This window comes from Tyto alba, unplaced genomic scaffold, assembly GCF_018691265.1.
Source record: "Tyto alba isolate M040663 unplaced genomic scaffold, T.alba_DEE_v4.0 Super-Scaffold_1, whole genome shotgun sequence".
NCBI lineage: Eukaryota > Metazoa > Chordata > Aves > Strigiformes > Tytonidae > Tyto > Tyto alba.
Window position 1 is genome coordinate 4484217 of NW_024881261.1, and position 16091 is coordinate 4500307.

The 16091-nt window shown below is 42.1% G+C and overlaps 1 protein-coding gene across 7 annotated transcripts in view; it reads right to left on the bottom strand.

The window, feature by feature from the left end:
• Positions 1-16091, bottom strand: part of LOC104367620 (phospholysine phosphohistidine inorganic pyrophosphate phosphatase) — a 95594-nt gene that overhangs the window by 62950 nt on the left and 16553 nt on the right. For 6 of the 7 annotated variants that reach the window (XR_004406483.2, XM_032988519.2, XM_032988517.2 and 3 more), the window contains exons 4-6: positions 14246-14309; positions 12980-13072; positions 4172-4263 (exon numbers count right to left, since the gene is read on the bottom strand). Coding sequence is in view for 6 of the 7 variants with exons in the window: in XM_032988519.2 (XP_032844410.2) it covers positions 4172-4263; positions 12980-13072; positions 14246-14309 (249 nt within the window). In the remaining variant the exon portion in view is untranslated. Of the gene's footprint in view, positions 1-2199; positions 4081-4171; positions 4264-12979; positions 13073-14245; positions 14310-16091 lie in introns of those variants that run through there. The other variant, XM_032988518.2, reaches the window with a different exon arrangement.

A 16091-nucleotide genomic window follows, 5' to 3' on the forward strand; every position in this document is an offset into this window, starting at 1 on the left:
CACACTACAAAGAGGAACGAGGATATTACGCAGCATTGCAGAATCGATAGTTATTGTGGAAATTATTGGTTTGATGTCAGGGCCAATTAGCTGGAAGTGGAATTAGCACATACCCTGTGCAGGAAGACAAGGACATGTTCTTCCCTAGATGGGAAAGATGTTGGCTACGAAGGGCCTCCACACAGGTGTGCACAGAAACGTTGTAATGAGCGTCAGATTTCCCAATGCTGAAAAACCTAGCACCAGCTGCTTCTCTTGGCACACAAGAGTCTGCAGCAAGGACCTGATCTGTCCTGTACATGGCGCAAACTGAGAGTGGACAAACCTGCAGACCAGAGTGATGCTTTTCATTTGGATTTTACACCTAAAAAAGCCTATACTTGGCCAACCCAACTACTCATCCCATGTCAAAGAACCATGCTGGCTGAGGTCAACTCAAACACCATCTTATTCCTATACCTTCTCACTGTTGCCCTGACTTGTGCCAGCAGAAATTTTATTCCATGTTGCAGCTAGGATTTATTGCATTTCATGGACTAATCTATGCTACAGCTGGTTTTGCTACTGAGAAAGAGCTCAACACTTGCGATTAAGTCCTGCTGGAGGATTAAGTGCTTTGGAGAAGAAGGTAAGTATAGATGCAGGAGGGAGGAACATGCAAAGTTTGCCATACTAAAGGACATCAGCTGCACAAATTGTATTAAAGATCCAAAGAAGCAAGACAAAGGAGCTAACTTTCAGGACCTCCATGCAAGGTGATGTAAAACTGAATGTTTTTCCAGCAGCTTAATGCACACTTTGAATCTCACCCTAGGAGCAGCCAACACTGAAGAAGACCCTGCAAAGGCCAGGAGGGTGATAGCCCAAGGAGGGAGGCAGCCCCGGGGCTATGCCAGCTCTCCGTGCATACCCTTCTGCTTCTCTGGACCTCGACTCGCCTGCCAACCCAAACACCCCCACCTTGCATTCACAAAACCAGCTCCTCAGTTCAGCAGGGAGCTGGGACCCGTCACCACCGTCACTGAGCAACACAGCCCAAACACCACCCCGGAGAAAACGTGCAGAAACCTCTGCAGCAGCAGCTCAACCGATTCTTTCCAAAAAAGGCTTTCAGAGCCAAAGGGGACTTTTTCTTTTGGCTTATTAAAGCAAGTAAGATGCACCGAGTGGCTCTGCAGCCTGTGATCTGCGTGCGATGGTTGAAGCCCCTTTGAAATACAATAAACAGTACAGTAAAACTTGGCTTGTGTCGTTTTTTTGTGCTACGGTGCGTAACCCTTGGTGGGCAGCAGATCTCAAAAATGTTCATGTAAACTGCATCAACCCCTAAAATAAGGAGAGCTGCCCCGATGAACACTTGTGCGCAGGAGGTGACAGTGTCTGCCAGTCAGGGACAGCATTGAGGTGAGGATGGAGGGGTACAACAGGATCCCTTGAACCTACAGAACAACATGCAAAATTCCCTCACTGGGATAACTTGTGCAAATAATGTAATTTCCATGTATCCAGCAGTATGCAGTGAAACGCATCTGCAACAATTCCTCAGGATAGTTCCTCTGTTATTTTTTATTTTATTCTCGAACCAGCTCTGCATCCGTTTTGCTGAAGTGAGGCACCACTGTGGTGGTGGAAATGGAAAAAACTACTCATGGCTGTAGAAACACGGAGACAACTCAACTGGGGTGATCACCCATGTCCCAAGCTGCAAGACTCTCGTAACTGAAATCTGTGGAAATGTCACCACACTGACACCCAGCAGCTACAGTTAAACCCTGACGCCTTTGTGATTTACAATTTTGCAGAAACAGCCTTAGATTGTGGGGAGGTCCCAAAGCTGTGGCTAATACTGAAGTGAATGTACTAACGGTGCCATCCAGAGGTACTTGGGTGTAGCACACAGCTCTGTGTCAGCAAGGACTACCATACAAGTGAAAGAGAGGACCTATGCATAATCTTGAATATCAGGCTTCACACTAAACCCGCCATAAAATAATTACATTTTCTGCTATTTTTAATTTATCTTGCCATCAGCTTTGATTCACTTGTTTTCTTCTGTCTCTCCTTCAATACTGTGTGTTTTGATTTTCCAGGTATGCGAAATCAGTCATTCTTAAAAATACATATATCTCTGATCCCTCTTGGCAAACAAGCTATTTCATTTTACTCACAATTGCTAACAACAGGAATGGCACCGCATGCTCAGTTCAGAGAGACACTCATCTGTATTTCACTGTCACAGAATAGTACACGACTTCAGATAACAGCAACCACACATCGAAACAGGAAACATTAACAGTGGAAAACAATCTTTTTTCCCCATCTAGAACAGCGGATGACTCCCTTTCAGCTGTGAAGTCATGAATCAAACTTGATACAAGAAAATGTTTTTCCAGCATATGATTACACATATTTATATGTGTGTGTGTGTGTATATACAGTTTATGCCCGTTGCCTGAACAGTCTGAATGCAGCATCACCTGTGGCATATTTTATGATGGGCAAAGTATGTCACAGGAGGTATTTGTTCAGTAGCAAAGGTCTAATTTACCTCTGTGTGCAGAGATACCTTCTTCACTGACACCCATACCTGTGTGACACTAAGAAGTGGATTCACAAAGTGATCCCATAAATATCAGAGTAAAATTAACCACTGAATCCTTATTTTATCCTTTAGGAAATTAATGGGATTACATGGATTACAGACAAGTAATCCCAATAGAACAAACCATATACTTACTTTTTTAATCCTTAGGATTTTCTGAGCTTTATTCAGATAGGTAACTGATTTTGAAATGTAGCAACTTAAAGATACAAAAATACACAAAATAGAATACACTTTCATCTGTTTTATTTCTGTCTCAGAAATCATCACTTCCTGGTCTATTAGAATTAAGGCACTGGGTATTACTTTATCGCCTTACACAAACTAAAGGGCAAATTGAGAAACAGATTGACTTGAAAACTAATAAAATAACTTTCCAGGTAGCCTATGGCAAGCACCACTCTCACGTGCTGCATCGCACCCAAAAAGGCTATCCTTCTTGGACAGTCTTAGTATTTGAAAATCAAGAAAAACTGTAAAAATATGAACCATGTCAAATGACAGATGGTGCTGCTGAACCATGCCTACAACGAAGAGGCATGGTTATGGTTAAGAGGAGATTCTGAGTGTTATGGAATCCAAACGTTAAACGTAGGGACTGATGTCTGCACTGCATTTGGAGTCACCTTGAGCTGACCTCGACCCTAACCTGGCCTGAGCATCAGATGATGGATTCATTTTCCACCAGGCAACCCTGGACCGTGCCCTGTTTGCAACTGCACTCAGGTCTCCTGAGCTGCAGGGAGGTAGCTCTTGGGGCAGGGAAAGCACAGGATCGTGGAGACATGGAGAAGGGCTTGAGGGGTCATTTGAAAGAGATGAGTGAGCCTGCAGAAGCCTGCACTCTGGTAAGACGAGAAGTGGAGAAACAGCTCTCACATTCCAGACATCTCAGTGCTGAATACATGTCTGGAGGAAATAGCAGACATATGGAGTCCTTCATAAAGCTGTGAGATATGACCCACAGAGATCACTGAGTCGACAGTCTAATTTTATAATCTTAACCCTGCTAGAAGTTTCAGACACATCTTATATCAAGTGTACAACACTTTCACACAGCAGCAAAAAAAAAAAAAAAAAAAAACAAAAAACAAGAAACACACCAGTTCTATGCACTGTGATTAAAAAATTATAGCAGTAATTTGACAGAAAATATTTCTTAAAAGATCAAAGACAATATGTCTTCCCCTTCCTGTCACTTGCATACACACAGTGTTTTCCCAAATTGCATTTTGCAAATGAAACTGTCATCATCCACCCAAGCCTAACTGCTGCACAAGGAGGTGTTTGTTCAGCCAACAAACACGAGTGTACATTGATAGCAAACTTGTGCCAACAACGGGAAAAGATCTGGAAAAGGCACAGAAAAAATCTGGTCTTGCACGTTCGCTTTGAATGTGCACCGGGTTCCAGACTGTAACTCCTTTTCTTTCAGAAATTAATGTATTGTAAGGAAATGAGAGCATGGTGTCGCTCGGCTGAAAGGTAAATACAAAAATCATTACCTGCAGTTATTTCCCCTCTCTCCACGTTTTCCCCCATGGAGCTCGGGGCTGGGTGTGCACTGACCTGTACTTCCCTGTCCGCACTTGCAGAGCTCTCATACCGCACCGCTGGGCACCTCCTACATCATTCACAATATCATCTCCAATCATGATGGCCTGTCACAGCAATGAAATACAGAAAAACGGGCGTCAAGTGAATTTTTATTTCTGCCATACGTCACACTCCTTTGACATAACAAACAGCTTGATTTGATGTTTAATACTGCCATCAGACAAATTAAACAAGATAATATTGTCACCGTATTGATTAAGTGTCATCCTACCTTGAATATAATTCATGCTATAGCTCCTCGAGCAATGTAGTAGTGCAGTACACATCTGTACAATTCGTAGTCAATCACAAAAATCAAAGTGATTCAGCACAGTTCAAAGAAAATGTAGAATTTTATGAAGTTAGTCCTATTCTGTTCCTAATGATGCATTTGAGTTATGCTCCAAGCAGTTTAAATTAGGCTTAACTTTTTAAAAAATTCCTTAAAGTTGGTATTCTAAAAGCCAATCAAAAGCTTAAGCCTGTGACCACTGAGACGTGTAGCTTCGCAGAGCTTGGTCCCAACCCATGCTCAGGTTGATACAGAAATTTCGAAAACCATTGTAGAATCTAATTTATTTATTTTTGCACTATGTGATATAATATCTACAGGCCTAGCATGGCTTGTGTTACAGCCAGCTTAAGTCTATGCGAATACTAACAAATTCAATTGGGTAAATTAGCAAAAAAAATGTAACTGAGAACAGCCGTTCTGGCTGTGCTAAGATTTGTCTGAGTGTCTGATGAAAACATGTAGCACACATGCTCACTTCAGAGTTCCTATCTTTGTTAAAGATCTTTGTTAATTTGAAGTGTATCAACCAAGGCGTCTTTCTCATTAACAACTGCGTCTTCAAAAATTCAAGTGCTTATTGTCATCCTGCATTAAAAATTACTACATTTACTTTATTCTTAAAATTTAAAAATGGTTGGGGGGGGTTCATTTTAGAGTTTCAACAAAACCCAGCATATACACAAGACAGTAATCTTCAATGAATAAGCAAAAAATCAGCTTTCAACCTTCCAAAAGCATTGTGGATTACTCTGGACAGAGGCACCGCCTAAAACTGGGGAAACGCACCAGCTTTGAAAATATGTAATCTAGTTTATCTATCTGATTTTAAAGGCTGTTTTTGCACCTGATGTATCAAAGTTGAATTTTATCTAAAATCCATGAATTAGTTGCATCTTTAGCCACTTCATCTTGTTGACTTCATAAATGTAACTGCCAGGCTTTCACAACGATGGCACCCTGCAGCTCTAGAAATTCCTGCCTGAACTCCCGTTCCTCCCCAGTGCTTTTGATTATCTTCATACCTGCACATCAGACACACGGAGTCACTCTGCAGAGTGTTTCTTTTCTTACTAAAGAAATCGCCTTCATCCTTTGTGTGGTTTGAGCTTTTTCTAAGGTCTGACGTGGCGGGTCGTTGCCCCACGTATGGGGCTTGGGAGGTTAAAAGGCATGTTTGCAAGGGGACCAGGATTGCCTTAGATGGTGGCTGGGTTCCTGAGAGCAGCACCAAGGGGGACTCTGCTGGGCACGCACAGAAAGCCAACCCCACATTTTTCCATCTGTGGAGAACTGATAAATAGGCCCTTGTCAGAGAGGTCATGGGAACGAGGCGCGCACGGCAGAGCAGGCATCGGCTTCTCCAGAAGTGGCAATCGACGGGAATGCCGAGTCTTTTCTTACAGCTGGCTGCAGCTTTAAAGGGAAAAATCATACAGAAAGTCTGTGTTGCAGGCGCCATTCCAGTTACAGTTCTGCCTAATAGAAAATCCTCTTCTTCCCTTGCCTTCACGTGGAAGCACCCCTTTTTTACGTAGCACGCAACAATACGAGAGCCAGTTTGTCTTCTGTGTCACCCACACTTCAGTTTCCACTCTGTAAGCAGTCTGCTGGGCAGGACTAAATCATAAATACTGAAGAAGTCTAAAAATACTAAAGCTCCAGAGCTATTTTTATTAATCATCTAATTACAACAGAATCTTCTCCCACTTACTACATAGCACGCCAAGGAAATCTCAGGATATACCTAAAGACATAGCTGAACAGCTTTTCTGAGACCATTCATAAACCAAACTGAGCTACGAACAGATGTATCTGGAACAGCTTCAGCTGATAAAAACTAAATCCTCTTTTGAGTAAAGCATCAGGTGCAGTGTGCAAGATTATCTATAGCAGTTACTAGCCCAGTTTATCTTCCATGTTGTTTTTTAACACTGTTCACATGAGGGATGATCACCATACCTCAGGTTAGGGGATGTAATAGGATGCCCTCTTGAGCCAAGGCTCATCTGTCTGGTATCATGCTGAAGTAGCTTATTCTGAAACAGTTTATATAAGCCCACCCTTGCTTCATTCTGCCTAAAAGAGTCACTTTGAGAGCTGTGGCTAGGCTTTGAGAGATCCTTTAAGGAGCAGAGAGACATAAGGACCTGTGACAAAGGGGCCAGAGCTGGAGATGGAATGCCCATAGGGAAGGAGCAGCAGAGGCTTTGGGACAGGTACCTCTGCCTTTCCAGCTCTCTGCTCACAAACTGCTTTAAACCCGCCAGACAACGGAGGGCTCAGACTTTTCCATCCTTTATTGGACCATTTTCCTTATCCACTCTGCTCATGGAAATGCGTGTGTTCCTAATAAGATGCCTTCCCCTGTAGATAGTTCACCTTTCCTTACTACTCCTCCAAACAAGCAATCCAGCACAAAATGGGGAGAAAATAATGGGTTCATTTTAAGCAATTAGTAAATAAAGCATGTATACACAGATGAGGAAAACAGAATAATCCCACTGTTACATGCAGAGCTGCAAAGAACCTGGCAACATCACTCCCAGGCAACCATCAGTACCCATTTACCCTCAAGCTGCTTTAAGATATTTAATCATTTTTCACCACTGGCTTTAAGAGTTTATAATCCCCTCTTCTTATAAAATTCCTTCCAACACCTCCCCGAGGGGAACAGGGAACGTTCCCGCAGGGGGGACCCCAGGAGCAGACCTGCCCTCCACCACCCGCACGCTCAGCCTGAACCCAGGCATTCAGAATGAGATTTCTGAAGGAAAGACAGTTTCAGTCCTGGGTACTCAAAACTCTGCAAATTAATTTCCTCTGAAAACGGGAAAGGGCAGAGCGGGGCAGCCCACCAAGCACCCTCTTGCTCGCGGGGGCTGTATTTTACCCCGTCCAGGCAAGTTTTCCTGCAAGATGCCTGGCAGCTCTGCAAGTGCAGCTGCAGATGAGCAGCGATGCCTGTCCAGGCCAGCTTGTGGCATACGCATACAAAAACGTACTCCAGCCCCCAGGGATTTCACAGATTTACTATCGGTGAAGGGCAATAATCACTAAAGGAGGAGCAATTATTCCCAAATCATTTAGGATTTAAAAAATCATTGGCAAGAAGATAGAGGTCAAAAGGTGCACTGTCAAGGGAAATAAAAAAACTCTACCTGTCAAACCTGGGTTTAACTTCCTCTCTGACTGCAATATGGTAAGAAGAGAGAGAAAGATATAAAACTGAAAGGTCACATACCCACTGAAAGCAAGAATTAAAAGATCCCCGTTTATGTTCACATTTTACACAGGGATCACACCATTAATCTGTTCAATTATTCTGTAGAAGTCACTTCTTTTGGATCGGCTAAAAATTTACTAAAAAGAAGGGCAAAAATGCAGAGACAGTCTCTCTCATTTTAAGGCAAATCGTCAGAGAATTAAGATGGATGTAATTTATTTTCTCCTAAGCCACATAGCTGGTGAGAGATGGTGTGTGTGGTTGTAGACACGCAGTAAATAAAGCACACGTGTGCCAAAGCTGAGTGAAGCCACTGCTGTTGAACAGACCCCATCAAACTCAATCCAGATCAGCAGTGATAATGGAGGAGACAAACATGACCTCTAAGAATTTGGGGGTGGGAAGGCACAATACATTCCTCACCGGACAAACGTCTGTGGCACAGAGATCACCATCACTGTCAGCAATCTTACTGGTGGTGTCTGGGCCACAGACCCAGAGCTAGATGGAGGTGGGGACTGACTCCTCTCACCCACATAAGTAGCCAACACTAATAAGCCTTCAGAGATGTTGGTAGGGTGGTGAATGGGAACCTCCCGTGTCTTTTGTCTGCAAACAGAGTCTTAGAATTCACTAAGATCACAGAAAAATGTTTGATCAGAAAAGGAATTATGGAGTAAGAAAATTAATGAGGCAGAAAGACGGTACTTCTGTACTACCCAGTCATGCTCGTGTTGCAATGCAGTGTTTACTAGGACAAGCTCAGGTATGATACTTCAGAGGTTGAAGCAGAGGATGCAAATGAAGAGATGTACAGAAGGAAGTGTACTAACTTCAACAGAATATTTAACACAGTGAATGGTTCCAGAGTCAAACATATTTATGCCTAAACAGATTTTTGCTATAGGCTTAATAACCTTAATCAAGCTAAACATGCCAGGGACATAGGGATATAAAGCTTATACACAATATCTTGATTAATGGATTAAACCCCTTTACACAAGAAATATGATGCATTTACTTTTCTCCCTATTCTCCTTGGCCCAACCAGTAATCTCTTAGGCTTCAGGATTCCATATTACTGTTAAATAAGTTTCCATCTTGGAACTACTAGCTGTGCAAGCATCAAACACACAAAGGGCATTGCATGTGGCTTCTGATCTGAGAGAAGGTGTACAACAAGGCAGGTGAAACAAAGAAATACATTAAACCTCCGGGGCAGATTTCCAAAGGCTGCAGGGCCAGCCAGGTTTCAATAAGCTTCCAGCAGGACTCGAAGCTTGAAACTTCACCGGGCGGCTCCATTCTTCTTTTGGAGACGGAAAACCTTCCCCCATCGTGCCCGGTGAGCGAGGAGGGCATGCCAGGATGGTGGCGGGTCCGCCGTGCCACACTCGGGGTGACCTCCCTCTGCTCTCACGCGCCACTAACTCCCACCTGAGACTTGCAGGTGGCAGAAATGGGAATTGGTTAACTACCAGTAGTTTATGCACTCCAGTATGACCTGCCATAACTCCCATTAAAGCAGGGCAATTTGCTACAGAGAGAACTTTTTATGATTATATAAAACTACCGGAACCTTAACATTATTTAGGTTTTATTGTAAAGCTGTAAAAATCATCCACTGTTACAGCTGCCTTAAAACATATGAATTAGGCATTTCAGTAACCTTTAAGATGTGTTATTCTTTGTCATATTACTGAATCATAAGATAGGTCTGGTTACCTCTAAGAGGTTTAAATTTCCAATCTATTAAAGTAATACTGGCAATCTGTTATTTCTAGGCCATTGAGGAAAGGTTAAAATGAAAATTGGACTTTGGGGAGTTCCTCCTATTCTAAGTGCAGGTTGAAAACATCTCAGCAGCAGAAGGCAAAGTCAGGGTCTCCGTAAGAAGCAGTTATCAAGGGAAACGACTGGTGATAACTTTATTGATTAAAGCAGCTTGAGAAATTTAAGATTTGCCACTATCTAGAATTGCTGTGGTGAGACAGCTTTATTAAAAAGGTATTTTTCATTAAAAGTCAGGTGAAAGAAAATTGTAATATGTGTTCAAAAGCACAGCTCATCTAAAATGGTTTAATGATGGTATGGATTAAATGCATTCCACAGGTGGAATAAATTATTGGCAAACATTTTATAAAAGTAAAGGCAAGTAAAATCAGTCCTTGTCATGTCATTACAAATGCAGAGAAATGTAGCTCATTCAGGAGACATATTAAAACGTAACACAGTGCATTACTAAGGAACTCACTGAACTGCATATACTGAGTTTTTGTTGTGATATATAAAAAACTAAAACAACCTACAAATCCCTCTCAAAAGAACATTAAAGTTGCCAGGCCACTATCAGCTGCAAGGTCAAGTTATAAAAATATGTCAGAATTAAGGCAGTTCGCTCTTCTGCAATATGTTCTTCTCTGCACGTGTGTATCATGATTCAGGTTTTAACTCCAGCAGCATGGACTAATTTTTCTATAGTCATCACAGACTGACAGAACATTTGGGGTTGGAAGGGACCTTGAAGCCCATCCAGTGCCACCCCCCTGCCCGGGGCAGGGCCCCCTTCCCCCAGCCCAGGGGGCTCCCAGCCCTGTCAAAGCACGGCGTGACTGGTGCCATTAAGCAGTGGTGCTTACCGTGCTCCTCCTTCATTAGGCACCTTTCATCTCAAATATCTCTGAATACAAAAAATTACACCTACAGACTAGACATATCACTACAACAAATTGATGGTATTTAACACTAGAAACCATACGGAAGAAAAAAAAAATCTCTGCCAAAATATAAAGTTAGTCACTGGTAGTACTACAACACTATGGCAAACAGCAGAGAATGAATAAGTGATCTCTGCTGGGGACTGTTACTGCTTTTTTGTACCCAGAACAAATCCTCCTGAAGTTGATGGAAACCACTCACTAAGGCTCACTCTATGGGACCATTTTTGTCAGGTTGGTGATGCATTAAATCGAATTTGCTTCCTGGGGCAAAGTTTTTGCGACAGTGTCCTGTCGTACCCCTGCAATGACACCCTCCCCCAGTGCCAGGGGCTGACACGGTCCCGGCATAGCACGAGCTGGGCAAAACAGCATCTGAGGACAACCGCACCGTCCCACCCATGGCAAAGGGCCAGCGGTGCCACTACGCAGGGTCACTAGGATAGAAAACTCAAAAATAACACCTTTCCTCCTATTCCCGCACATCGATCGTTTCTGATCTAAGCAGAAAGGAAACACAAACTTTTAGGCATCCGATTTACACAAACAGTATCCAAGTGTAACAGTATAACATATATAACAGTATATATATACACACACACACATATATGTAACAGCATATATATAACAGTATCCAAGGGCTGAGCTCTGCAGGCTTTTTTTCCTCCTTTGTTCTTTTTTTCCAGCTACTTTTCCTTCAAATGCCACTCTACCTGAAATAGATTTTTTTGGTTTGTTGGTTGGATGAACAGACTGAATAATTGCCATGGCTGTACCCGGGATATTATGTTCAGGATGAGCTATCTTGTTACCGGGAAGGTATTGACAAACCAAAGGGAGTACAGAAAGGAGCACCGCAGTGGGATAGGGTGCAGAGGGACCGAATCACAAGGGAAGCTGCTGAGAGCCAAACACACAGTTTTAATAAGAGACAACTACTGTAATGATAACAAGTCTAGAGGTAACTGGAGGGAGAATATATCCAGGAGGACAAGCAGTTACTTTGGTTGTTACCTGGAGAAAAACTAAAAATAAGGAGATGCAGTTTAAAAGGGAAGTATCCCGATGAATGTCAGGAAAAGCTGTCTGCCCACGAGACCTACTTGGCTGTGAACGCTGTCCCCAGGGTATTTACAGGAGCCCAGTTGTTTGGCTCACTGAAAACTTCTCTGGACAAAACATTAATAAACATGGAGCAGGGAACGCTCCTGCACGGGGAAGGAGATGGATTAGATGGCCTACTAGGTCTTTTCCATCTCCCCACTCTATAATAAAGTAAAACCCAAGCATATACTGAATTACAGGGCCATAATTTAATCTCCAGGCTCTAGGGACCTACAAGCCACCCAAACTTCACTCCTGTTGTTTATAATGCCACCAAACCTCCCTGATGGAATTATTACGCTGTAATTCACTGCTGTCTGTTAGTCATCTCATACTCATCCTTATGTTCTGTGTGGCATAACAACAAATCAGTAAAGATGATCTGGGTACAACTACAGAGAGGGGAGAAAATGGGCTGTATTAAGTAAGCAGGGAGCATCACACATTCGGTGTGTTTCTGGAAAGCATGACAAATTCAATAACCTGCAAAGAGTTTTAGGGTCAGTCAGTGCTTCCCATTCACCTAAATTAGAAAATATTTCAGTTCTGCCTTTCCCTTTTACTAAAAAAAAAAGTAAGTCAGTGTGACACCAAAAGAAATAAATAACATTTTGGCTGCAATTCCACCATGCGGCAGCCTCCACTCCAAGTGGACTGCCAGGCATTGGGGCACCTCTCATCTTGTGAGGTACATCTTCCATAATTCCCTGGGAAACCTAACTTTTATTCCTTTGTATTGTTTTCTTTAGCCTCCAAATAAAGGAATTCCACAGCAGAAGCGCAAATTCTTTTGAACTATATCGTTTGGGAGGAAGGTGAGTAAGAAAACACAACACAAGGGTACAAGTAGAAGGAGAAACCACAGTAGAGAACGGAGAGATGGAAAATTCTATATTGGGTAGAGATATTGAGGGCACAAGTCAGAGCAAAGAGAGACAGACAAGGGGGATGAAAAGGGAAATAGCAGGCAGTCAAAAAGAACCCTCAAAAAAGCAGAGAAAATAATGTCATGCCTTTCAGGAGGGTAGGAAGTATGCACAGGGCAGAAGAAATTCAACAGGTCCCCTACCTGCTAGCATCTACCCTCTTGGCTGTCAGTTCTGTTTTGTCAACTTCACACTACTTGATAGAATGGGCAAACATGGGGGTTTTTCCCTCGGAAGCATTTTTTTCAACATTTTTTCTTTTCCTTTTCCTTTTTTTTTTTTTTCAGCGATTCATAGAAAATTCCCAAATATAAATACTACTCTGCACCATGTATAACACACTGGGTTTGGAAAAAACTATTTGTACATCTACTCAAAGTTTACCATGTCCTCTTGGCCACATTCCCTTCAACCTCTTCTATAACCTTCCATGAAAGACAGCAAATCAGAATAAATGCATCAGTGGGCAAAACTACATGGCACCACAGCCCGTGGTCACAGCATCAGAAACCTTACCTGCTGTGGTGGAACTCCCATTTCTGCTAAGGCTGACTCAAAAAACATTTTTGCTGGTTTTCCCACTACCTCAGCTTGAACATCACAGGCATACTGGAAAAAAAGGAGAGAGAGACACAGAAAAAATGCTGATCAGAAAAGTAACTCCAGTCAGTTGTATAAAAAGTATGTGACTGTTGATTTTTGTCCTTAAGTAACACGATGGATTAGCGGGTGAAGGTAAGTATTGGAGAATTTGGGTAACAGAAGTGTTCTCTAGCAGGAGAGAAAGTCCTCCTGAAACATCTCAAGTTACAAACCTGTTACATTCCCCATCATGAGAGCAGTCTTCAGACTCAGTTCCAATATTGCTCATTTTTGTAAGAGCATTGCTGTCGAAGAAATAGCAAATATCCTTCATATGAAATGATGAAAAGTACTGGAGGGCCTTAAGAGATGCTGAGGGTTTCTTTAACCGTCTGGCATATTTTTAATGGTTCAAGTGACCAGCCTGAGCTGAAAAGCTTTATTCTCCTGCAAGTAAAATATCAGTAGTATGCTAAAAAATTTGAATAAATAAGGTCTTTCTAACTTGTTCCTAGATAACCAGAAGCCTGAACTTATTTTGGGAAGCAAAAGCTCTCCCCAAAACTCATATGGATAGAAATGAATGTGCTGCAAGCATACATGATATCCACTATCTTCTGTGCTTGTAGACTCCCCTAATTTGCTTTATTCCCTGCATTCACTCTGTATTTATTTTTTTATCTCTCCGCGAGCCTATAAAAGGGACCGTAATGATTCCCTCCTCCTTGCACCCTTAGGTTGGCTTATCTGTTGAGTTCCAGATCTGCACAGACTGAATCAGGCTTAAAAACAGGACTACACTTAAGCATCTTGCTGAATAAAAGCCTTATGCTGTAAACTGTTAAGGTCAAGGGCTGCGTTAACAATGCTACACCAAATGTAAAAGGGACCTTCAGTTTTTCTTGGGTATCTTGTAGGCAATATTCCATGTTTTCCTTTTCTGGCTCCTTCTTTCACGGGCCTCACTTCCAATAAAGGTACCACAATGGTAAAAGTTCACATTCTAAATGAATTTTTTTAAATGAACGAAGCCAGAAACCAAATTAATCCACTCATCTTTAGAATGCAGCAAATGTGTTTCAATCTGTGGAAACTTCCTCCACCAAGGTGAGTAATTACAGAGGATGACCCATATTTATACCAGTTACTCTTTGAACAAGGTGCACAGAGCAAATAAGCATAATGCAAGCTATAAAATACCTCTAATGCCTTCATATATGCTCCAACATCAAGTTTCAGACCATCGGTTTCTTTATAGTAGCGTCTGGAAATGAAAGTGATAAAGTTCCAATGAAATGAAAACGTTGGCAGTTAAATACAAAGAAACCACATTTTATTATTTCTGTGCCTATATAGATGTCCATATGGCTGCAACAAAAAGTCAAGTCATCAGAAACTCTGGAGCCTTAATTTAACACCAGGAATTAAGTAAAGGACAGGCTCAGTACCGTGCAATGCTTGGGGAAAAAATCTCAGACCAGATGCCCATCTGGCATCTGGGACACACCTCCACTGGTTCAAAGGGATTTCAGCGAGCTTATATCAAGGATGAACTTGGCCTGTATTTTACTGCACACAGTGTTAGCTGCTCGCAAAGGACAGCAGTTACGTTGCTCTTCCTTTAATCAGCAACGGGGACCCCTTGGCAGATACAAGATGAGGGCTGGCACCAACCAGCAGCTGCAACACCTTCTTTGGTATATCTGGAAGGGGACCCCAAACAGTTGGCCATGATTGCTTCCCATGTAAGGAAAGCCAGGGCACTGTTTATTGGGACTAAGAAAGCCCTCCAAGCTCAATTTTGTTCCTTTGAAAAGTCTTCCTATTGCCATGAAGCTGAAAAAATTCACTAGTATCTTTACAATGTTTTTCTGGCATAGCAATTCACATTAACACAGGTCTTCAAAGCTCTCCTGATCAGAGCAAAGACAGGCTTCTATATGGCAGAGAAAAAAGGTAGGATGAGCAGTCAGTTAAGATTTTATGCCTTATCCTTCTGCCATTTTCGATTATTCAGCACAGCCTCCCTTTAAAATGACCACTTGACCTTTGCTAGAACAGCCATTAACCTTCTATAGTCTAGCGTAAACAGCTTAATTTTCTGACAGTGGCATGACAGAAGAAATTACAAAGCCAATTCCCACTCTCAGCCCAAAACAGATGCTAAATGTAAATCACTCCATTTTCAGGAGGAGGGCATTCTGCTTCAGTGACTCTGACACTTTCGTTTTCTATGGAATGAACTGAAACTTCAACCAAAACCAAGCTACTTGCCCAAGGTAGGCACCTTGTTAAGGTCCAATCAATTACACTGATTCTGCAGGTTAAAAACGAAGCTGGCTTGTGGCTGGCTTTTGTATGTGGCCCTTTGCATCAGTGAGGATTCACTAGTTAGGTGAACAATTCATCCAATTTATAATCTCCCTTCTTTGAGTCAGAGAATTTACCCACTAGGGTAACTCATTTAGAACTCATGGTCCTATTACCTAAATGATCAATTGTTAAAAAAAAATATGCTCATTGTGAAAACTGAGCTCAGAATATCCAAAAATCTGTATTTTAAAATGAAAAATGACATCTTGAAAAAATAACAGTGAGTCTGTTTTAGAGTTGTCTACACCAAAGAATGACCAAATAAATAAATACTTTTAGAGGCGCAGGGTGCAAAGGTACTTTTGCATTGATTGCGTTGCAAATCTTAGACAAAGGTTGATTCTGTATTTCATTTTGAAAGACGGCATTGCATAACAAAAGACCTGGTTATTTTACATACATCAGCCATTCTGGCGTTGGCTCAGCGTTTTCTCCTTATCCTTCTAACTGAAAAACAGGAAGGATTTTTTGCCCGTGTTGTAGGATCAGAGCATGAGTGTCAGGTAAGGCAACACAATGGATTTAACTGCTCCTTCCCCCTGGTAAGTTCTACGCAGCTGGATCAAAAAGCTGCAAACTAAGAAGGGTTTTCATGCTCATTACGGCCTATTGAACCACTGAAAAAAGCTGTCACTGCAGTCTCCTCAAGCTAAACATGCACAGTCTTCTTTAA